This window comes from Oncorhynchus clarkii, unplaced genomic scaffold (genome assembly GCF_045791955.1).
Source record: "Oncorhynchus clarkii lewisi isolate Uvic-CL-2024 unplaced genomic scaffold, UVic_Ocla_1.0 unplaced_contig_10537_pilon_pilon, whole genome shotgun sequence".
Taxonomy (NCBI): domain Eukaryota; kingdom Metazoa; phylum Chordata; class Actinopteri; order Salmoniformes; family Salmonidae; genus Oncorhynchus; species Oncorhynchus clarkii.
In genome coordinates this window covers 1-19,188 of record NW_027259904.1, presented here as the reverse complement: position 1 = coordinate 19,188, position 19,188 = coordinate 1, and the positions used below count along the sequence as shown (strand labels likewise).

General features: G+C 44.1%; 1 protein-coding gene across 2 annotated transcripts; it reads right to left on the bottom strand.

The window, feature by feature from the left end:
- Positions 1 to 650: 650 nt before the first annotated feature.
- On the bottom strand, positions 651 to 11,988 carry LOC139400992 (RNA-binding protein 24-like). 2 transcript variants are annotated; one of them, XM_071145515.1, is made up of 4 exons: positions 11,572 to 11,988; positions 9,924 to 10,113; positions 9,491 to 9,545; positions 651 to 3,375 (listed from the first exon to the last, which is right to left on the bottom strand). In XM_071145515.1, the coding sequence occupies exons 1-4, from the start codon at positions 11,743 to 11,745 to the stop codon at positions 3,018 to 3,020; spliced, it is 777 nt and encodes a 258-aa protein (XP_071001616.1). In that variant the 5' UTR covers positions 11,746 to 11,988; the 3' UTR covers positions 651 to 3,017. The 2 variants fall into 2 exon arrangements, with proteins under 2 accessions (XP_071001616.1, XP_071001617.1); XM_071145516.1 differs by having other exon boundaries at positions 9,990 to 10,113; positions 11,572 to 11,981.
- Between the last annotated feature and the right edge of the window lie 7,200 nt (positions 11,989 to 19,188).

The window sequence follows — 19,188 nt, the reverse complement described above, 5'->3', positions numbered from 1 at the left end:
AATTGTTTAACTTGGGTCAAACATTTCGGGCAGCCTTCCACAAGCTTCCCACAATAAATTGGGTGAATTTTGGCCCATTCCTCCTGACAGAGCTGGTTAACTAAGTCAGGTTTGTAAGCCTCCTTGCTCGCACACGCTTTTTCAGTTCTGCCAACAAATTTTCTATGGGATTGAGGTCAAGGCTTTGTGATGGCCACTCCAATACCTTGACTTTGTTGTCCTTAAGTAATTTTGCCACAACTTTGGAAGTATGCTTGGGGTCATTGTCTATTTGGAAGACCCATTTGCGACCAAGCTTTAATTTCCTGACTGATGCCTTGAAATGTTGCTTCAATTATAGCTACATAATTTTCCTTCCTCATGATGCCATTTATTTTGTGAAGTGCACCAGTCCCTTCTGCAGCAAAGCACCCCCACAACATGATGCTGCCACCCCCGTGCTTCACGGTTGGGATGGTGTTCTTCGGCTTGCAAGCATCCCCCTTTTTCCTCCAAACATAACGATGGTCATTATGGCCAAACAGTTTTTTAAAATTTATTTTATTTTTTTCATCAGACCAGAGGACATTTCTCCAAAAAGTACAATCTTTGTCCCCATGTGCAGTTGCAAACCGTAGTCTGGCTTTTTTTATGGCAGTTTTGGAGCCTTTCAGGTTATGTTGATAAAGGACTCGTTTTACTGTGGATATAGATACTTTTGTACTTGTTTCCTACAGCATCTTCACAAGGTCCTTTGCTGTTGTTCTGGGATTGATTTACACTTCTCGCACCAAAGTACGTTCATCTCCAGGAGACAGAACACGTCTCCTTCCTGAGCGGTATGATGCTACGTGGTCCCATGGTGTTTATACTTGCGTACTATTGTTTGTACAGACGAACGTGGTACCTTCAGGCGTTTGGAAATTGCTCCCAAGGATGAACCAGACTTGTGGAGGTCTACAATTTTTTTTCTGAGGGCTTGGCTGATTTCTTTTGATTTTCCCATGATGTCAAGCAAAGAGGCACTGAGTTTGAAGGTAGGCCTTGAAATACATCCAAAGGTACACCTCCAATTGACTCAAATGATGTCAATTAGCCTATCAGAAGCTTCTAAAGCCATGACATCATTTTCTGGAATTTTCCAGGCACAGTCAACTTAGTGTATGTAAACTTCTGACCCACTGGAATTGTTATACAGTGAATTATAAGTGAAATAATCTGTCTGTAAACAATTGTTGGAAAAATTACTTGTGTCTTGCACAAAGTAACTGTCCTAACCGACTTGCCAAAACTATAGTTTGTTAACAAGAAATTTGTGGAGTGGTTGAAAAACGAGTTTTAATGACTCCAATCTAAGTGTATGTAAACTTCTGACTTCAACTGTATATATATATATATTTGTAGAAGACATATTTCACTAAATATATTTTACAAGTTCAAATTGCATAGTTCAAAATGTAGGTTTAAAAGTATTAAAAGGTGAAAAGTGACCAAAAGTGTTTTTGGTTTGACCATCTACATTGTTTAAGAAATTTGAGGGAAAAATACCTGATTAGACTTCAGTGCACTTGTGAAAGTTGTACAAAATCACACATTTAATTTACTACACATTAAATATGCTTAAAATTATTAACTTAAACTTAAAGGTTGGTTATGAGGTCATATCTTAAATAATAATTCTAGATATTTGTCCTGATGAATAAATATTAAATATTTCTGATATAATGACAACAACAAAAAACAATAATTTAGTGATGACAACACTGATGATATTTGAATAATGAAGTAACTATTCTATTCAGTTATGAGATGATTCTCTTCAGTTTTGAGATGATTCTCTTCAGTTATGAGATGATTCTATTCAGTTATGAGATGATTCTCTTCAGTTATGAGACGATTCTATTCAGTTATGAGATGATTCTCTTCAGTTATGAGATGATTCTCTTCAGTTATGAGATGATTCTCTTCAGTTATGAGACGATTCTATTCAGTTATGAGATGATTCTCTTCAGTTATGAGACGATTCTCTTCAGTTATGAGATGATTCTCTTCAGTTATGAGATGATTCTCTTCAGTTATGAGATGATTCTCTTCAGTTATGAGATGATTCTCTTCAGTTATGAGATGATTCTCTTCAGTTTTGAGATGATTCTCTTCAGTTATGAGATGATTCTCTTCAGTTATGAGATGATTCTCTTCAGTTATGAGATGATTCTCTTCAGTTTTGAGATGATTCTCTTCAGTTTTGAGATGATTCTCTTCAGTTATGAGACGATTCTATTCAGTTATGAGATGATTCTATTCAGTTATGAGATGATTCTCTTCAGTTTTGAGATGATTCTCTTCAGTTTTGAGATGATTCTCTTCAGTTATGAGATGATTCTATTCAGTTATGAGATTATTCTATTCAGTTATGAGATGATTCTATTCAGTTATGGGATGATTCTATTCAGTTATGAGATGATTCTCTTCAGTTATGAGACGATTCTCTTCAGTTATGAGCCGATTCTCTTCAGTTATGAGATGATTCTCTTCAGTTATGAGCCGATTCTCTTCAGTTATGAGACAATTCTATTCAGTTATGAGATGATTCTCTTCAGTTATGAGACGATTCTATTCAGTTATGGGATGATTCTATTCAGTTATGAGATGATTCTCTTCAGTTATGAGACGATTCTCTTCAGTTATGAGACGATTCTCTTCAGTTATGAGACGATTCTATTCAGTTATGAGACGATTCTCTTCAGTTATGAGATGATTCTCTTCAGTTATGAGATGATTCTCTTCAGTTATGAGACGATTCTATTCAGTTATGAGATGATTCTCTTCCGGCTCTTTTGGTAGCAGCGCTGCATGTTCTAAAGCCAAGGATTGACGACCACCACTACACTCCACTCTACATCCCTCGCCCATCCTCACACTCTCTCCCCACCTCTCCCCTTGTAGTGTCCTGGGGGTGAGTATGACCTCCTCCCTCCTCTCTATAGCCTCCCCCTCTTCTGTTATCCAGGCTCAGTAATAGTGGTAGTTGTGGTCAGTTACTGCATGCGGTCTGCCTGAAGCTGTTGAGGCTGGTACTGGGCGAAGGCTGCGGCTGCTGCGGCTGCTCCCGGGGTGGCTGCGGCTGCTAGGGGCTGCTGGACCGCATACCCATACCCTGCTGCAGCCATGTAGCCCGCAGGGGCCGGGGAGGCTGCGTACGGGTAATGCTCGTAGGCAGCGGCGGCCGCGGCGCTGGCGGCTGCGGCTGAGTACTGGGCGTAGGCCGCTCCGGTGTAGTCGAGGTACGGGGAGGAGGCGGCGGAGGCCGTGGCGGCGGGCGACTGCATGCTGTGAGGGATGACCATGGTGCTTGGCTGCATAAAGGCCTGGGGGTAGACATAGTGGGCTGGGATCCTGTAGAACACAGATGTCAAAGGTCAGAGGACAGACAGAGCCACTCGGCAATCTGGGACACACACTGAAACTGAGCCCAGGAACACAGGAAAGCAGGCGTCACAAAGACAAAACAACGTCAACCCAGTCCTCATTTCATTAACACAGCAACACCACCCAATGGAACCCTGGGTAAAAAAGAGAAGGTTTCAAGCCAAAAGGAAAGCAGAACAGCTCTGTCTGAAGCTCAGGAATCATCATGAAACCAGACAGCTCTGTCTGAAGCTCAGGAATCATCATGAAACCAGACAGCTCTGTCTGAAGCTCAGGAATCATCATGAAACCAGAGCAGCTCTGTCTGAAGCTCAGGAATCATCATGAAACCAGAGCAGCTCTGTCTGAAGCTCAGGAATCATCATGAAACCAGAGCAGCTCTGTCTGAAGCTCAGGAATCATCATGAAACCAGAGCAGCTCTGCCTGAAGCTCAGGAATCATCATGAAACCAGACAGCTCTGTCTAAAGCTCAGGAATCATCATGAAACCAGAGCAGCTCTGTCTGAAGCTCAGGAATCATCATCCTTTAATTATGCATTAGAGATGATATACCGGCCAGCCCTCTGTGTCTGAACGAGGGTTCTCTCACAATGCCAGCTGATCGCACAGCACCACAACACATCAAGAAAGAACTGCAACTCAACTTATCCCAGTCAACATACAATCAGTCCCAACACCACACACCACATGCCCACACACGAGAAGTCCTCAAACGCAGATAAAAAGTCAACCAAAATGAAAGAGAAGCCTCACAGAAGAAAATGAAAACGAGTCAGAGAGACAGACGGATTATGTATGAAGGTTCACACTTCAACATCTTCTATTATTCAATTCCATACTTTAGTTTTCTAATATTATTGTTATAAATATTTTTCAAAAATGACTCTATGTCCTGCTATGAGTACTACTGAATAGAGCTTCGATAAGTGCTATTGTGTGAGTACCGCGATGAGTAAAATGTTTGACAATCAATCCTATAGTGAGTAGTGGTGTACATTAATTTATTTATTTATTTAGACCCTATGGTTGAGTAAATATAAATATGTTTATTATTGGAAAAGCAAGATGGGGAGAGAGAGACAGAGAGAGAGAGAGAGAGAGAGACAGAGGGAGAGAGAGAAAGAGAGAGAGAGAGAGAGGAAGAGAGACAGAGAGAGAGAGAGAGAGAGAGAGAGAGAGAGAGAGAGAGAGAGAGAGAGAGAGAGAAGAGAGAGAGATAGAGACAGAGGGAGACAGAGAGAGACAGAGAGAGAGACAGAGAGAGGCAGAGAGAGACAGAGAGAGACAGAGAGAGAGAGACAGACAGAGAGAGGCAGAGCGGGTATAAATGGAGTGATCCAAGCCCGTGTATCCGGGCAGATTTGGCTCTATTTCCACCCTGAGCGTCAGTCACCTCCAGCAAACAGAGACCAGGTGTTAAAACTGTCCTAAGATGTGCCATGTCATACACACACACACTCACGCACACACACGCATGCGCGCGCACGCACGCACGCACGCACGCACGCACGCACCCACACACACACACACACACACACACACACACACACACACACACACACACACACACACACGTCCGGGAGAGTGACAGGAGAGGCTGGAGGCTATTTTTTCTCCTCTTGTCATCACTAACGGACAAGCTGAGCCTCTCTCTCCTACAGCAGCACATGGCATGACCTCGGTCAACTCTGGAGGATAACCATTCCCTTCCTCTGTCTTCTCTCTCTTCTCTCTCTTCCTCTGTCTTCTCTGTCTTCTCTTTCTTCTCTCTCTCCTACAGCAGCACATGGCATGACCTTGGTCAACTCTGGAGGATAACCATTCCCTTCCTCTGTCTTCTCTCTCTTCTCTCTCTTCCTCTGTCTTCTCTGTCTTCTCTTTCTTCTCTCTCTCCTACAGCAGCACATGGCATGACCTCGGTCAACTCTGGAGGATAACCATTCCCTTCCTCTGTCTTCTCTCTCTTCTCTCTCTTCCTCTGTCTTCTCTGTCTTCTCTTTCTTCTCTCTCTCCTACAGCAGCACGTGGCATGACCTTGGTCAACTCTGGAGGATAACCATTCCCTTCCTCTGTCTCAGTGACCTCATGACTTACTATTCCCTTCCTCTGTCTCAGTGACCTCATGACTTACTATTCCCTTCCTCTGTCTCAGTGACCTCATGACTTACTATTCCCCTCCTCTGTCTCAGTGACCTCATGACTTACTATTCCCTTCCTCTGTCTCAGTGACCTCATGACTTACTATTCCCTTCCTCTGTCTCAGTGACCTCATGACTTACTATTCCCTTCCTCTGTCTCAGTGACCTCATGACTTACTAGTCCATCTGTCTGTCTCTCTATGACTGTAACAGAGTCCACCTGTCTGTCTCTATGACTGTAACAGAGTCCATCTGTCTGTCTCTATGACTGTAACAGAGTCCACCTGTCTGTCTCTATGACTGTAACAGAGTCCACCTGTCTGTCTCTCTATGACTGTAACAGAGTCCACCTGTCTGTCTCTATGACTGTAACATAGTCCATCTGTCTGTCTCTATGACTGTAACAGAGTCCACCTGTCTGTCTCTATGACTGTAACAGAGTCCACCTGTCTGTCTCTATGACTGTAACAGAGTCCACCTGTCTGTCTCTCTATGACTGTAACAGAGTCCACCTGTCTGTCTCTATGACTGTAACAGAGTCCACCTGTCTGTCTCTATGACTGTAACAGAGTCCACCTGTCTGTCTCTATGACTGTAACAGAGTCCACCTGTCTGTCTCTATGACTGTAACAGAGTCCATCTGTCTGTCTCTCTATGACTGTAACAGAGTCCATCTGTCTGTCTCTATGACTGTAACCGAGTCCACCTGTCTGTCTCTCTATGACTGTAACAGAGTCCATCTGTCTGTCTCTATGACTGTAACAGAGTCCACCTGTCTGTCTCTCTATGACTGTAACAGAGTCCACCTGTCTGTCTCTCTATGACTGTAACAGAGTCTATCTGTCTGTCTCTATGACTGTAACAGAGTCCACCTGTCTGTCTCTCTATGACTGTAACAGAGTCCATCTGTCTGTCTCTCTATGACTGTAACAGAGTCCACCTGTCTGTCTCTCTATGACTGTAACAGAGTCCACCTGTCTGTCAAACAGAATTATAGAAGAGACACAGAGGACAGACAGAGTTGTAGAAGACACAGAGGACAGGCAGAGTTGTAGAAGACACAGAGGACAGGCAGAGTTGTAGAAGACATGCAGAGATGTAGAAGACACAGAGAACAGACAGAGTTGTAGAAGACACAGAGGACAGGCAGTTGTAGAAGACACAGAGGACATGGAGAGCTCCTACTCCTACTGCTGAAACTGGTCCGATCGACATTAACCTTTCCTCTGGTTGGAGGACAACATGGCAGGCGGCCATTTTGTGTTGAAAGTTCAGGGCTAAATAAAGGTGCTTTGTAAATCACTGAGACACATGGGTAATCCCCTAGAACAGAGGCACACAGGCCCCCCGGCCCCTGGACACATGTCTCAGGCAGCCCACCTGTTGTCCGCCGGCGAGCGAGTGATCGAGCCAGCGAAGGCCCTGTCTATGACATCCATTATTTAGGGCCCCGCCGAGCGACTCTCATTTTCCAGCGGAATTTGAGAAGCCGTGTAGAACACTGTGAACAGCTGCTGCCTGACCAGTAGTTTACCACTCTGCAAACAACTTATCTGAGATCAGTTTACACTCCATGTTTACTGGCTGTATGTATGCCTTTTAAATATGCTGTATGCTTTACATGGTAAAGGTTAGAACTTCTGTATCCTACTTGGATATCTTGGTTAGTATTAATCTATGTTCCACACTACAATCTACTTACATTTGGCATTTGCTGTCAGTTTACACTCAGTGAGAACTAGAATCAGACCTTTGGTATTAAAACAAATGAGATATTGGGTCACCAATGAGCGACAACAGAGTGGATCAGGATGTCTGTTTGAATAAACGAGTTCCTTTTGGAAGTGTGGGGTGTTCTCAGTCATCTCAGTTCCCTGTATTGTTCCAGTAGAGGGGCTCCATTACAAATCCATCCACACCATAAACACACTGTCTCGTGTGTCCCAAGGTACTGGCATTATTTTCAATGAACTCTGCAACTCTTCCAACTGGTGGCTTTTATCACACCTGGCACCAGTTGGACTCCAAAACATTGACAACAAATACATGTTGACATAGTAAAATAACTCAAATAGTTTCATGCTGAAACCCTCATATTAAACACCAATGATATTCATTAAGTTGATGGTTTTGTATTTAGGAGAATGTTTTACAGCTTTGTCATTGTATTTAGGATAATGTTTGACAGCTTTGTCATTGTATTTAGGATAATGTTTGACAGCTTTGTCATTGTATTTAGGATAATGTTTGACAGCTTTATCATTCTATTTTCTGTTTTAAAATCATCTTATTAAATGATTTCATATATTTTACTTGTGATAAGGCCGGAGAGAGGACCAGAGATAATTAGACACCTGAGCTAACCTGAAGTACCCAAACGGGCCACTAGATGTATTGTGACAGATTACATAAAATCCTTGAAAGATACCAATATAAATTTTGGAAAGTTTACAGTAATATATACCCTGCCTTTGCAACCTTAGTTCTAGCCATCAAATATCTTTCACTGAGTTGGTTCCTGGTCTACGTCATGAGCAGGAGGGAAAGAGATAAGAAGAAGATGATGTGAGCTACAGGAGGAAGCAATGGGTTAATTTGAGAAAGAAAACAGAAACCACAACATCATGAGTAGAGAAAACCAAAGGTAGGAAAGGATCTCCAACATGCAAGCCAAGAGTTGTTTTGTTGTGCGGGGGGATTTGGAAGGTCCTAGACAAGTCACGTAGCAACACTGGTGATCAACCCCATCAACAACAAAACATATGATAACGTTGTTAACTAAGAAACGGGGGAGGGGGGGGAGGGGGGACACAGGCTACAGCACAATCAATCGTTAAAAATCAAGTTAAAAAAACAGATCAGAATCAACACCCCGTGACAAAGTTAAATCTGAAATATCCAAACTCTTAGAGTCTGCAGGAACATCCCTCAACCACCACTCCTGAACCCCCCCCCCCACCCCCGTAAGGGAAGCACGCAGTTCAGCTGAAAACCACTTCATACTGAAACAAAGGCACGCACACCAATCTATGGACTATGGAAAACCGCAACAGAAAGATGACAATAAAACCAACTTCCATGCATCTAATCACCATTTCAGCTTGTTTGTGTGTGTCAGAGTATACTGGTAAGACGTTAGTGATCTGCCCAATGCAGACTCAGCTATTCATCCTCAAACCATCATGTCCCTCCATCAGATACAGTTTCTTACCCGTAAGCCAGCCTGTCAGATCAGAGAGAGATAGACATTGACAACTGGTGACATCACGTTTAGAATCAGAATTAGATTCACGCTTTAGAATCTAAGAATGGCACGCAGAGATGCACACCACACAAGACACAGTCCCGCCTCCACACTCAAAAGAGAATGAATGGGCGGGGCTTACAGTCCCACCTCCACACTCAAAAGAGAATGAATGGGCGGGGCTTACAGTCCCACCTCCACACTCAAAAGAGAATGAATGGGCGGGGCTTACAGTCACACCTCCACACTCAAAAGAGAATGAATGGGCGGGGCTTACAGTCACACCACTCTAGAGAAAGAAAACATTACATTTTACAATCCAAGGTATTTTTTAAAAGATGAAAATCACTAGATACTGCGGGTAAGAATAGAAACGGGCACATAGATCATTCAAAATGATCAGCTCTGAACAAAACAGGTGGTGTAACAGTATGATATTCTACAACTAGTTTAGGGTTGAAAAATTCTGGTAACTTTTCCAATGTCCCAATCTTCTAACTGGGATTTCTGGAACATCTTGGGAAAGTTACGGTAGTTCTACAACCTTACACTAGTTGAACATTTTCTACCCTGTAAAAGATGTTAATAAAAATGAAATACATGTTATTGTCACATACACTGGACAGGTGGAGTGAAATATGTTGTTTTAATATGACACACGTCCAACAAGACAAGGAGTATCACTATGTCATAACATACCCATAAGGCCTCTGGATGAACGCTGGATGGATTTGAGGAACACCAAATGAGAAACCTGGAATAGGAACAAGTTGTTTTTAACTCTACCGTTATGTGTTCAATCTAAAGCTTGAACTATATACACATATTATAAATGCATTATAATCCCATTATATCAAATGTGATCAGTGCTTCCAATGTAACTGCTCAAGTACTTATAGATCAGGTAGATGGTAGGAAAAAAAACACATTTTAAACATTTGGTGTCTGTAAAAATAACCTATCTTCATTCACACTAGCTTCACTGCCTGTTCTGCTAGTGTCCCCCCCACTACAGTACACTTCGTCTAAATCCCATGTTCCACATCTACCATACTACACACCGTGTGTTAACATACTGTAAGCAGGTGGTTAGTTTGCTCGTTTTAGCAGCTCGTCATTGTTTGTACGCCACCTTGGTCGTCCAAGCTGTGAAATAAACGTGTGGCGCAGCCCTCCGCCAGCGCGTCCATCCCCTCACCTGGCTGCATGACCCTGGGCTTGGCCCCCAGGTAGGCCAGGTTCACATTGGCTTTCCGGCCGTCGATGATGGGGTTTGGGTCCTTGCAGGCTCGGTCCGCAGACGCCCGGTCTGCCATCGTCACCTGAGGGACGGAAAGGGAAGAATACAGAATCAATACATGTTTCCGTTGTCTGAATTGATCAGATGTTCACTCAGTGGGGAGGCTGGCTAAAGCTGGTCATTGAACTACAATTCATTTAAAAGTATTGATCACGTCTCAATAAGAAAAACACGAGGGTATTACAATCAGAATAAGGAAAAGTGTAGAGAAAAATGTTCCTTCATTAGTTGAAGGTAAAGACATGGTTTATGAAGCACAAGTCAGCAATTCTAGGGTGATTCCATCACATCACCGTGGACCTCGTGAGCCCAAGACACCACGCCTGAGCTTCAGCAGAATACTTAGCAGAACAGAACGGTGAGCCCAAGACACCATGCCTGAGCTTCAGCTGATACTTAGCAGAACAGAATGGTGAGCCCAAGACACCACGCCTGAGCTTCAGCAGAATACTTAGCAGAACAGAACGGTGAGCCCAAGACACCACGCCTGAGCTTCAGCAGAATACTTAGCAGAACAGAACGGTGAGCCCAAGACACCACGCCTGAGCTTCAGCAGAATACTTAGCAGAACAGAACGGTGAGCCCAAGACACCACGCCTGAGCTTCAGCAGAATACTTAGCAGAACAGAACGGTGAGCCCAAGACACCACGCCTGAGCTTCAGCAGAATACTTAGCAGAACGGTGAGCCCAAGACACCACGCCTGAGCTTCAGCTGAATACTTAGCAGAACAGAACGGTGAGCCCAAGACACAACGCCTGAGCTTCAGCAGAATACTTAGCAGAACAGAACGGTGAGCCCAAGACACCACGTCTGAGCTTCAGCAGAATACTTAGCAGAACAGAACGGTGAGCCCAAGACACCACGCCTGAGCTTCAGCTGAATACTTAGCAGAACAGAACGGTGAGCCCAAGACACCACGCCTGACCTTTAGCTGATACTTAGCAGAACAGAACGGTGAGCCCAAGACACCACGCCTGAGCTTCAGCTGAATACTTAGCAGAACAGAACGGTGAGCCCAAGACACCACGCCTGAGCTTCAGCTGATACTTAGCAGAACAGAACGGTGAGCCCAAGACACCACGCCTGAGCTTCAGCAGAATACTTAGCAGAACAGAACGGTGAGCCCAAGACACCACGCCTGAGCTTCAGCTGAATACTTAGCAGAACAGAACGGTGAGCCCAAGACACCACGCCTGAGCTTCAGCAGAATACTTAGCAGAACAGAACGGTGAGCCCATTCCGGAACTGCAATTCATTGACCGTTCATAAATGGGCTACAAAATTGTGTGAATCAATAAGTAACATCAGACGCATTATGGATAGGCGAATGACAGCCTTTTTCATTCAAGACATATTGGTGCTGGATACATTTAAGATTCTACCCATAATGTCTGCATTTAACAATATGACAAACTAATTACGCAATCGATCGATCAATCAATCACAATGACATTCAAATGTACATCTATAATACTTACGAATCCATAACCTCTGGATTTGCCCGTCTGTCTGTCCGTTATAACAACAGCCTCGTCGATATCACCGAACACTTCGAAGTATTTCCTGAGACTGGAGTCCGTGGTGTGATATGGAAGACCTCCTACAAATATCTTTGTGTAGGTTGTGTCCTTCTGAGACGAGTGCATCATCATTTTTGCGGTAAACAGTAGGCAACAATGTTTTATAGAGAATGTTTTTGCAATCTCACAGAGATCAGTCAGCTCTGCGAAAGCACAGGTTATTTAGAACGATTAATTTAAGATAGGTTTCGTTGGAACTGAACAGACACTTGTTTCACGCGGATTTCCAATCGTTCCCAACTTCAGTTCAGTTTGACACTGCTTAACTTAGGAGAGGGATACCACTGCTGTCTAAGTCCGCTTCGCCCAGCTGTCACGTCAAGGGGGCTGGGCCGTGAACACGCTCTCTCCTGGGCCCTCCCACTGTGGCATACGGGGTCACAGGCACCGACCAAACATGAACAGACCTCGATCATAGGATCGCGATACATTAGCTAATTTCAATACAGAACCCAAAATAACAACACGTCTGTCTGACATTGCTTTGGACTATTCCCACGTGTAAAACATTACTGTACTGTATTTGAAAAAAAACGTTCATTTATTGATACCCCACTTGACATTTACTGTAAATCTATGAAATAATCTCCTCCAATCTAAAAACACTATGTAATGAATCTGAGCTCAGGGTCCTCTAATAGTTGAGTGTCAGATATCTGCATGTTGTTGATGTTGATCCACACACGGTAGCTCTACATGATGGTGAAGTAACAGATACCACTTGGCTTGACCCTGACACACAAAACACACCTGTTGCGTCACACCACGTTATGGGGTCAACATGGACAGCTGACTGACCCACAACAAGGCACTAGTCTCTCATGGCTCCAAATCAACCCTTCTCCCTACGCCCTAGCCCATACTCCCTAGTCTCTCACGGCTCCAAATCAATCTACTCCCTAGTCTCTCACCAGCTCCAAATCAACCCTACTCCCTACTTCCTAGCCACTAGTCTCTCACCAGCTCCAAGTCAACCCTACACCCTAGCCACTAGTCTCTCACCAGCTCCAAGTCAACTCTACTCCCTAGCCACTAGTCTCTCACCAGCTCCAAGTCAACCCTACACCCTAGCCACTAGTCTCTCACCAGCTCCAAGTCAACTCTACTCCCTAGCCACTAGTCTCTCACCAGCTCCAAGTCAACTCTACTCCCTAGCCACTAGTCTCTCACCAGCTCCAAGTCAACTCTACTCCCTAGCCACTAGTCTCTCACCAGCTCCAAGTCAACCCTACACCCTAGCCAATAGTCTCTCACCAGCTCCAAATCAACCCCACGCCCTAGCCCCTACTCCCTATCCCCTACTCCCTAGGCACTAGTCTTTAAAACACACAGGTGTAAATCTGAAATGACTGGTATAGGTAAAAGCAATATGCCAAAATTCCACCATCATGTTGGTGAAGCTATTACCATATTGCTTAAACCTATCAGGCATTTTCAAATCCACATTAGTTACTATCAGAGTATGTGAGCGGAGTGGCGCTGGAGTGGGGCGAGGAGCGTACCCAATTTAACTGGAGTGCTGAGCGAATTTCGTCTTTCCCGCCCGCTCCAGTAACGCTCACTTCACCAGCTCAGGGCAGGCCCCGCCCAGCATGCATTGGTGGTATTCTTGTGTGCTGCCATATCCCCTTTCTTTAGCTACTGTCATTGAGTTCGCTAAAGAAACTGATAAAACACACAGGTGCAAAACCAAGGTGACGTACAGAGGGACTGTGGTGATATAATGTCCCGAAAGCCTGATGGTGTACTTACTACGTGCACATGCTAAAAGAAAGGAATGAGATGGGTAGCTAATTAAGTGTGTCATTGTAGCAAAGTATCTATAAACAAAACATCTGAGCTCTTAAACGTTTCCTTCATTGTTGTTCTATTATCTATACAATAGGCCATCATTGATTTTGGACCAATAGGCCTGGCATATTCCAAATTTCAAGGAGCTTTCCGTTTTGATTGGGTTATTTTGCCTATAAACCTTTAGGCCTATACCTATAAATACATTTTAAAAACTCTGCATCCCTGCCCAGCCTGGCAAGCGTGGCCAAATGGTGTTTAGCATCCCCAGTGGCTCTGAAAGCGCGGAGAGGATATTCTCCGCTGCTGGTCTGCTCTTCAGGCTCCACTCGGTCCAAACTGGTGTTTCTACAAATTGATTCAAAGGCTGTGGCTAATGGCTTTTAAGGCATTTTTCGTTTAATTTGTATTTAATTCTAAGTAAGTCACAGCCTATATGCGCAATTTATAGACTGTAATAATTTAATACAACCAAATGTTGTTTAAATGCTGAGCTCTTAATGTTCCCTGACTCTCTACCAGCCTAGTGTCGCTTCACAATGTCTTTCTTTGTAGGCCATAGGCTTGAAATAATTGAAATAATATAGCCTAAATAATTAATTGTTGTTCCTTCTTAGGCTCCCTGTCAGGCTCCTGACCTATTTACAACCTATTTACAGTGTTTATACTGTATGCTGTTTACTATAAAATTTTGTTGAAATGATTAGCGCTTCTTACATTCACCCTTTCATGTTTATTCAAATACGTTTCATTCAAATCATATGGTTTTCAATACTTCAAAACCAAATGGTAGGTCCAGGTAGTCACAAATAGATGGGTGTTGGTTAAAAGGTGATTTTAATCAATGGAGCTAATTTGGAGCGGCAGTTTTGACTTTCCCTTGTGAATGCCGAGCGGTTGGAGACGATGTGGAGCGCTGGAGCGGCATCACTCCAAGAGCGATTTCCGACCGCTCAAATACTCTGGTTACTATGGACTAGTGCAAGGGTAGGAACCCTGCTCCTGTAGTGCAGCAGGTCATGTAGGATTTTGTTCCAACTAGGCACCACACATCACACCTGACCAACTGAGCTAATTGATCAGTTCAATGATTGCCTAAATTCAACAAACCTGGTCTTTCAGGTCAGTTAAATTAAAAAAACATTAAGCTCCTGCTGCACCCCAGGACCAGGGTTGTCTTCCCCTGGACCAGAAGGTGGGGTCAATTTGGAATTGGAGCAACAGAGAAGCAGCTGAAGAATTGGTCTGAAACTCTCTCTTTGGAGTGACCAGACAGCCAGCCAGGCGGCCAGCCAGCCATACACTATTGTGACAAGGTGCTGGATCTGTGGCTGTGGCTAAGGCAGGCAGGATCCCCTTACAAAACCAAGCCACAGACGGAGTCCCTGGGACCCAAGCAGTCAAAAGCAGCTATCCAGACAGCATTGTCCCCAGCACAGCCATTTGGGATACATCCCAAAGTCCTCTTCATGTAGAGCTGAGCTCACAAAAACACCTGTGTTGACAACTCAGTCTGTCATCCATAGGTCTATGTACTACTGTCACACAGGATAGTGTCTTTCACAGGATAGTGTCTGTCACAGGATAGTGTCTTTCACAGGATAGTGTCTGCCACAGGATAGTGTCTTTCACAGGATAGTATCTTTCACAGGATAGTGTCTTTCACAGGATAGTGTCTTTCACAGGATAGTGTCTGTCACAGGATATTGTCTGTCACATGATAGTGTCTGTCACAGGATATTGTCTGTCACAGGATAGTGTCTGTCACAGGATAGTGTCTTTCACAGGATAGTATCTTTCACAGGATAGTGTCTGCCACAGGATAGTGTCTTTCACAGGATAGTATCTTTCACAGGATAGTGTCTTTCACAGGATAGTGTCTTTTACAGGATAGTGTCTTTCACAGGATAGTGTCTTTCACAGGATAGTGTCTGTCACAGGATATTGTCTGTCACATGATAGTGTCTGTCACAGGATAAGGATAATGTCTGTCACAGGATAGTGTCTGTCACATGATAGTGTCTGTCAGGATAGTGTCTGTCAGGATAGTGTCTGTCACATGATAAGGATAGTGTCTGTCACAGGATAGTGTCTGTCACAGGATAAGGATAGTGTCTGTCACAGGATAGTGTCTGTCACATGATAGTGTCTGTCAGGATAGTGTCTGTCACAGGATAAGGATAGTGTCTGTCACATGATAAGGATAGTGTCTGTCAGGATAGTGTCTGCAACAGGATAAGGATAGTGTCTGTCACAGGATAAGGATAGTGTCTGTCACAGGATAGTGTCTGTCAGGATAGTGTCTGTCACAGGATAAGGATAATGTCTGTCACAGGATAAGGATAGTGTCTGCCACAGGATAGTGTCTGTCACATGATAAGGATAGTGTCTGTCACATGACATCACTATTTTGCATGTTATTTTGGCATTAATACACATAACATGAAACCGCATACAAACTTTGTCTCTTTTTTTGCTTTCTTGAGTAAAGCAGCTCCAAAATGCAGGTGTTTCAACCTAGTTCAGTGCTTTCTGTGGTGGTGGAAAATACAGAGCGGAGGGTTTGGTGTCTGACGTGATTGGCTCAGTGTTCTGTCACTCCTGGGAGCACTTGGTCACGTCAAAATCTATAGGCAAGCTTGAAAATTCAAGCCTCTTGGGTGCTGCCATAGAGTTACATTAGAAGTGCCCATCCAAGAAGACTCAATTGGCCACAGATAAAATTACGTCAAATCACATTATATCTACCATAGCTTTGATTAGACTGATCATATCAACATCATACTTTCAAAATCTTTGCTAGCAAGCTAGACAAGGAATCATCATCATGAATCAAGTCGACAATCTACTGGCAAATCCTTTTCAATCCTTGTCATATGAAGAGAAATTATAGATAAAACATATCGGTGCTCATCGGCCATTGGACATAAACATTACACAACAAGTTGGTAATTGCAAATTCAACAACGAGTGGTTTGAAAGGAATCAGTGGCTAACTGCAAGTGCTGCAAAGCAATAACTAGCCTGCTATTCAGTGGAGAGGGTGTGTGGTCCAAGTCTGGATTTAAGGGTCTCTTTTCCAAGCTTAAAATGTTAAACATTCACATGCAACACCATGGGCCAGAAAATATTGAATACATTGGCCAAGCCTTCAATTCAGCATGACTTCTGCCGCATTGAAAACAACTGGAAACTCAGAACTGGGAAATCTCAGACTTCAGTGAGTTCAACACAACTGGGAACTCAGAACTGGGAAATCTCAGACTTCAGTGAGTTCAACACAACCGGGAACTCAGAACTGGGAAATCTCAGACTTCAGTGTGTTCAACACAACTGGGAACTCAGAACTGGGAAATCTCAGACTTCAGTGAGTTCAACACAACTGGGAACTCAGAACTGGGAAATCTCAGACTTCAGGGAGTTCAACACAACTGGGAACTCAGAACTGGGAAATCTCAGACTTCAGTGTGTTCAACACAACTGGGAACTCAGAACTGGGAAATCTCAGACTTCAGAACTCTGAAAAAATGATCTCCGACTAGGAAAATACGTTTTGAGCGGTTATCCATCTCGGAATACCAAGCCGGGAACTCGGGCCTCTTTCTAGAGTTACGACCTGAAAATCACTGACTTCATGACTCTACCTTGTTTTTTTTTTTTGAGTCCCCAGTTGTCTTGACAGTACCATAAATCCAGAGAATAGCAGACTTTGATGAAAAAGTTTGATGAGAAAATTTACCCACAAGAAGGACCACCTTCTGTTCAAGTGAGCACAGCACAACAAGGTGAGTCCAAAAATGTCTTGTATACTGCTGCATAAATGATGTAATATGCCAGGGTGTCACGACTTCCGCCGAAGTCGGCTCCCCTCCTTGTTCGTTCGGCGGTCGACGTCACCGGTCTTCTAGCCATCGCCGCTCCACTTTTCATTGTTCCATTTGTTTTGTCTTGTTCCCCGCACACCTGGCTTACATCCCCTAATCAACTGCATATCTTCCTCTGTTCCCCCCATGTCTTTGTGTGGTTAATTGTTAAACATTTTTGCTTATTTGTGATTTTGTCGCCCTTTGCACTTTTGCCTTTGGATGGAGGTTTGCTGGACACTGTTGCGTCCGTCTGTTGTTTGCTTCTGCTGAATAAAGTGTGTCCCTGATCACAACTCTCTGCTCTCCTGCACCTGACTTCTCCACCAGTAGATCACAACTCTCTGCTCTCCTGCACCTGACTTCCACACCAGTAGATCACAACTCTCTGCTCTCCTGCACCTGACTTCTACACCAGTAGATCACAACTCTCTGCTCTCCTGCACCTGACTTCAACACCAGTAGATCACAACTCTGCTCTCCTGCACCTGACTTCCACACCAGTAGATCACAACTCTCTGCTCTCCTGCACCTGACTTCTACACCAGTAGATCACAACTCTCTGCTCTCCTGCACCTGACTTCAACACCAGTAGATCACAACTCTCTGCTCTCCTGCACCTAACTTCAACACCAGTAGATCACAACTCTCTGCTCTCCTGCACCTGACTTCAACACCAGTAGATCACAACTCTGCTCTCCTGCACCTGACTTCTCCACCAGTAGAGCCAACTCTCTGCTCTCCTGCACCTGACTTCAACACCAGTAGATCACAACTCTCTGCTCTCCTGCACCTGACTTCAACACCAGTAGATCACAACTCTGCTCTCCTGCACCTGACATCAACACCAGTAGATCACAACTCTCTGCTCTCCTGCACCTGACTTCTCCACCAGTAGAGCCAACTCTCTGCTCTCCTGCACCTGACTTCAACACCAGTAGATCACAACTCTCTGCTCTCCTGCACCTGACTTCTCCACCAGTAGAGCCAACTCTCTGCTCTCCTGCACCTGACTTCTCCACCAGTAGAGCCAACTCTCTGCTCTCCTGCACCTGACTTCAACACCAGTAGATCACAACTCTCTGCTCTCCTGCACCTGTATTCAAGCACAAGCATTTCGCTACACTCGCATTAACATCTGCTAATCATGTGTATGTGACAAATAAAATTGGATTTGTTCCGAATTCTGTCGCTGTACATTTCAAAAGTGATAAACAGTTATATTGACTACGTCTGTCCTAGCTCTCTCACTAATGTCTTAATCAAAATTACGATTGCCTCTTATTCGCTCGTCGTCCCCTTATGCCATAGTTTGTACATCTCAATTGTCAGTAGAAACCACATTTGTTTAAACAAGTCAGCCATATCAGCTATGTTTTTTTAAAGGGCAGTAAATGATGCTGAATGAACTGTTTCGCTGCCAGATGAAGCTCCCCTGATAATCAGGTGTAGCAGAAGCAATATGTTGGGACTGCTGTTGGGACAGCTTTATGGAGGCCTTAACAGTTTGTGGGCACCGTTTGTCACCATTATAGTGCAATTCATGTATTGTTTAGTGTTGTGTTGTGTAGTGGCTTTGCTGGCATGCATCCCACTTTTGTTTTGGGATTTTGCCCCACCAATATTTACATGCTAAAATCGACACTGCTGTCCGGCAACCTCTAACTCAGTCTCTTCTCTGGGTCACTGTGGAGAGCACTACCTCTAACTCAGTCTCTTCTCTGGGTCACTGTGGAGAGAACTACCTCTAACTCAGTCTCTTCTCTGGGTCACTGTGGAGAGCACTACCTCTAACTCAGTCTCTTCTCTGGGTCACCGTGGAGAGCACTACCTCTAACTCAGTCTCTTCTCTGGGTCACCG

What these genes read in the sequence shown, in the direction of transcription:
- LOC139400992 (XM_071145515.1), bottom strand. Translation starts at nt 11,745, where the DNA reads ATGATGATGCACTCGTCTCAGAAGGACACAACCTACACAAAGATATTT. An exon ending in AATCCAGAGGTTATGGATTC is followed by an intron (nt 10,114 to 11,571) that starts GTAAGTATTATA and finishes TCCGTCCCTCAG; the next exon opens with GTGACGATGGCAGACCGGGC. An exon ending in TCACAGCTTGGACGACCAAG is followed by an intron (nt 9,546 to 9,923) that starts GTGGCGTACAAA and finishes TTCCTATTCCAG; the next exon opens with GTTTCTCATTTGGTGTTCCT.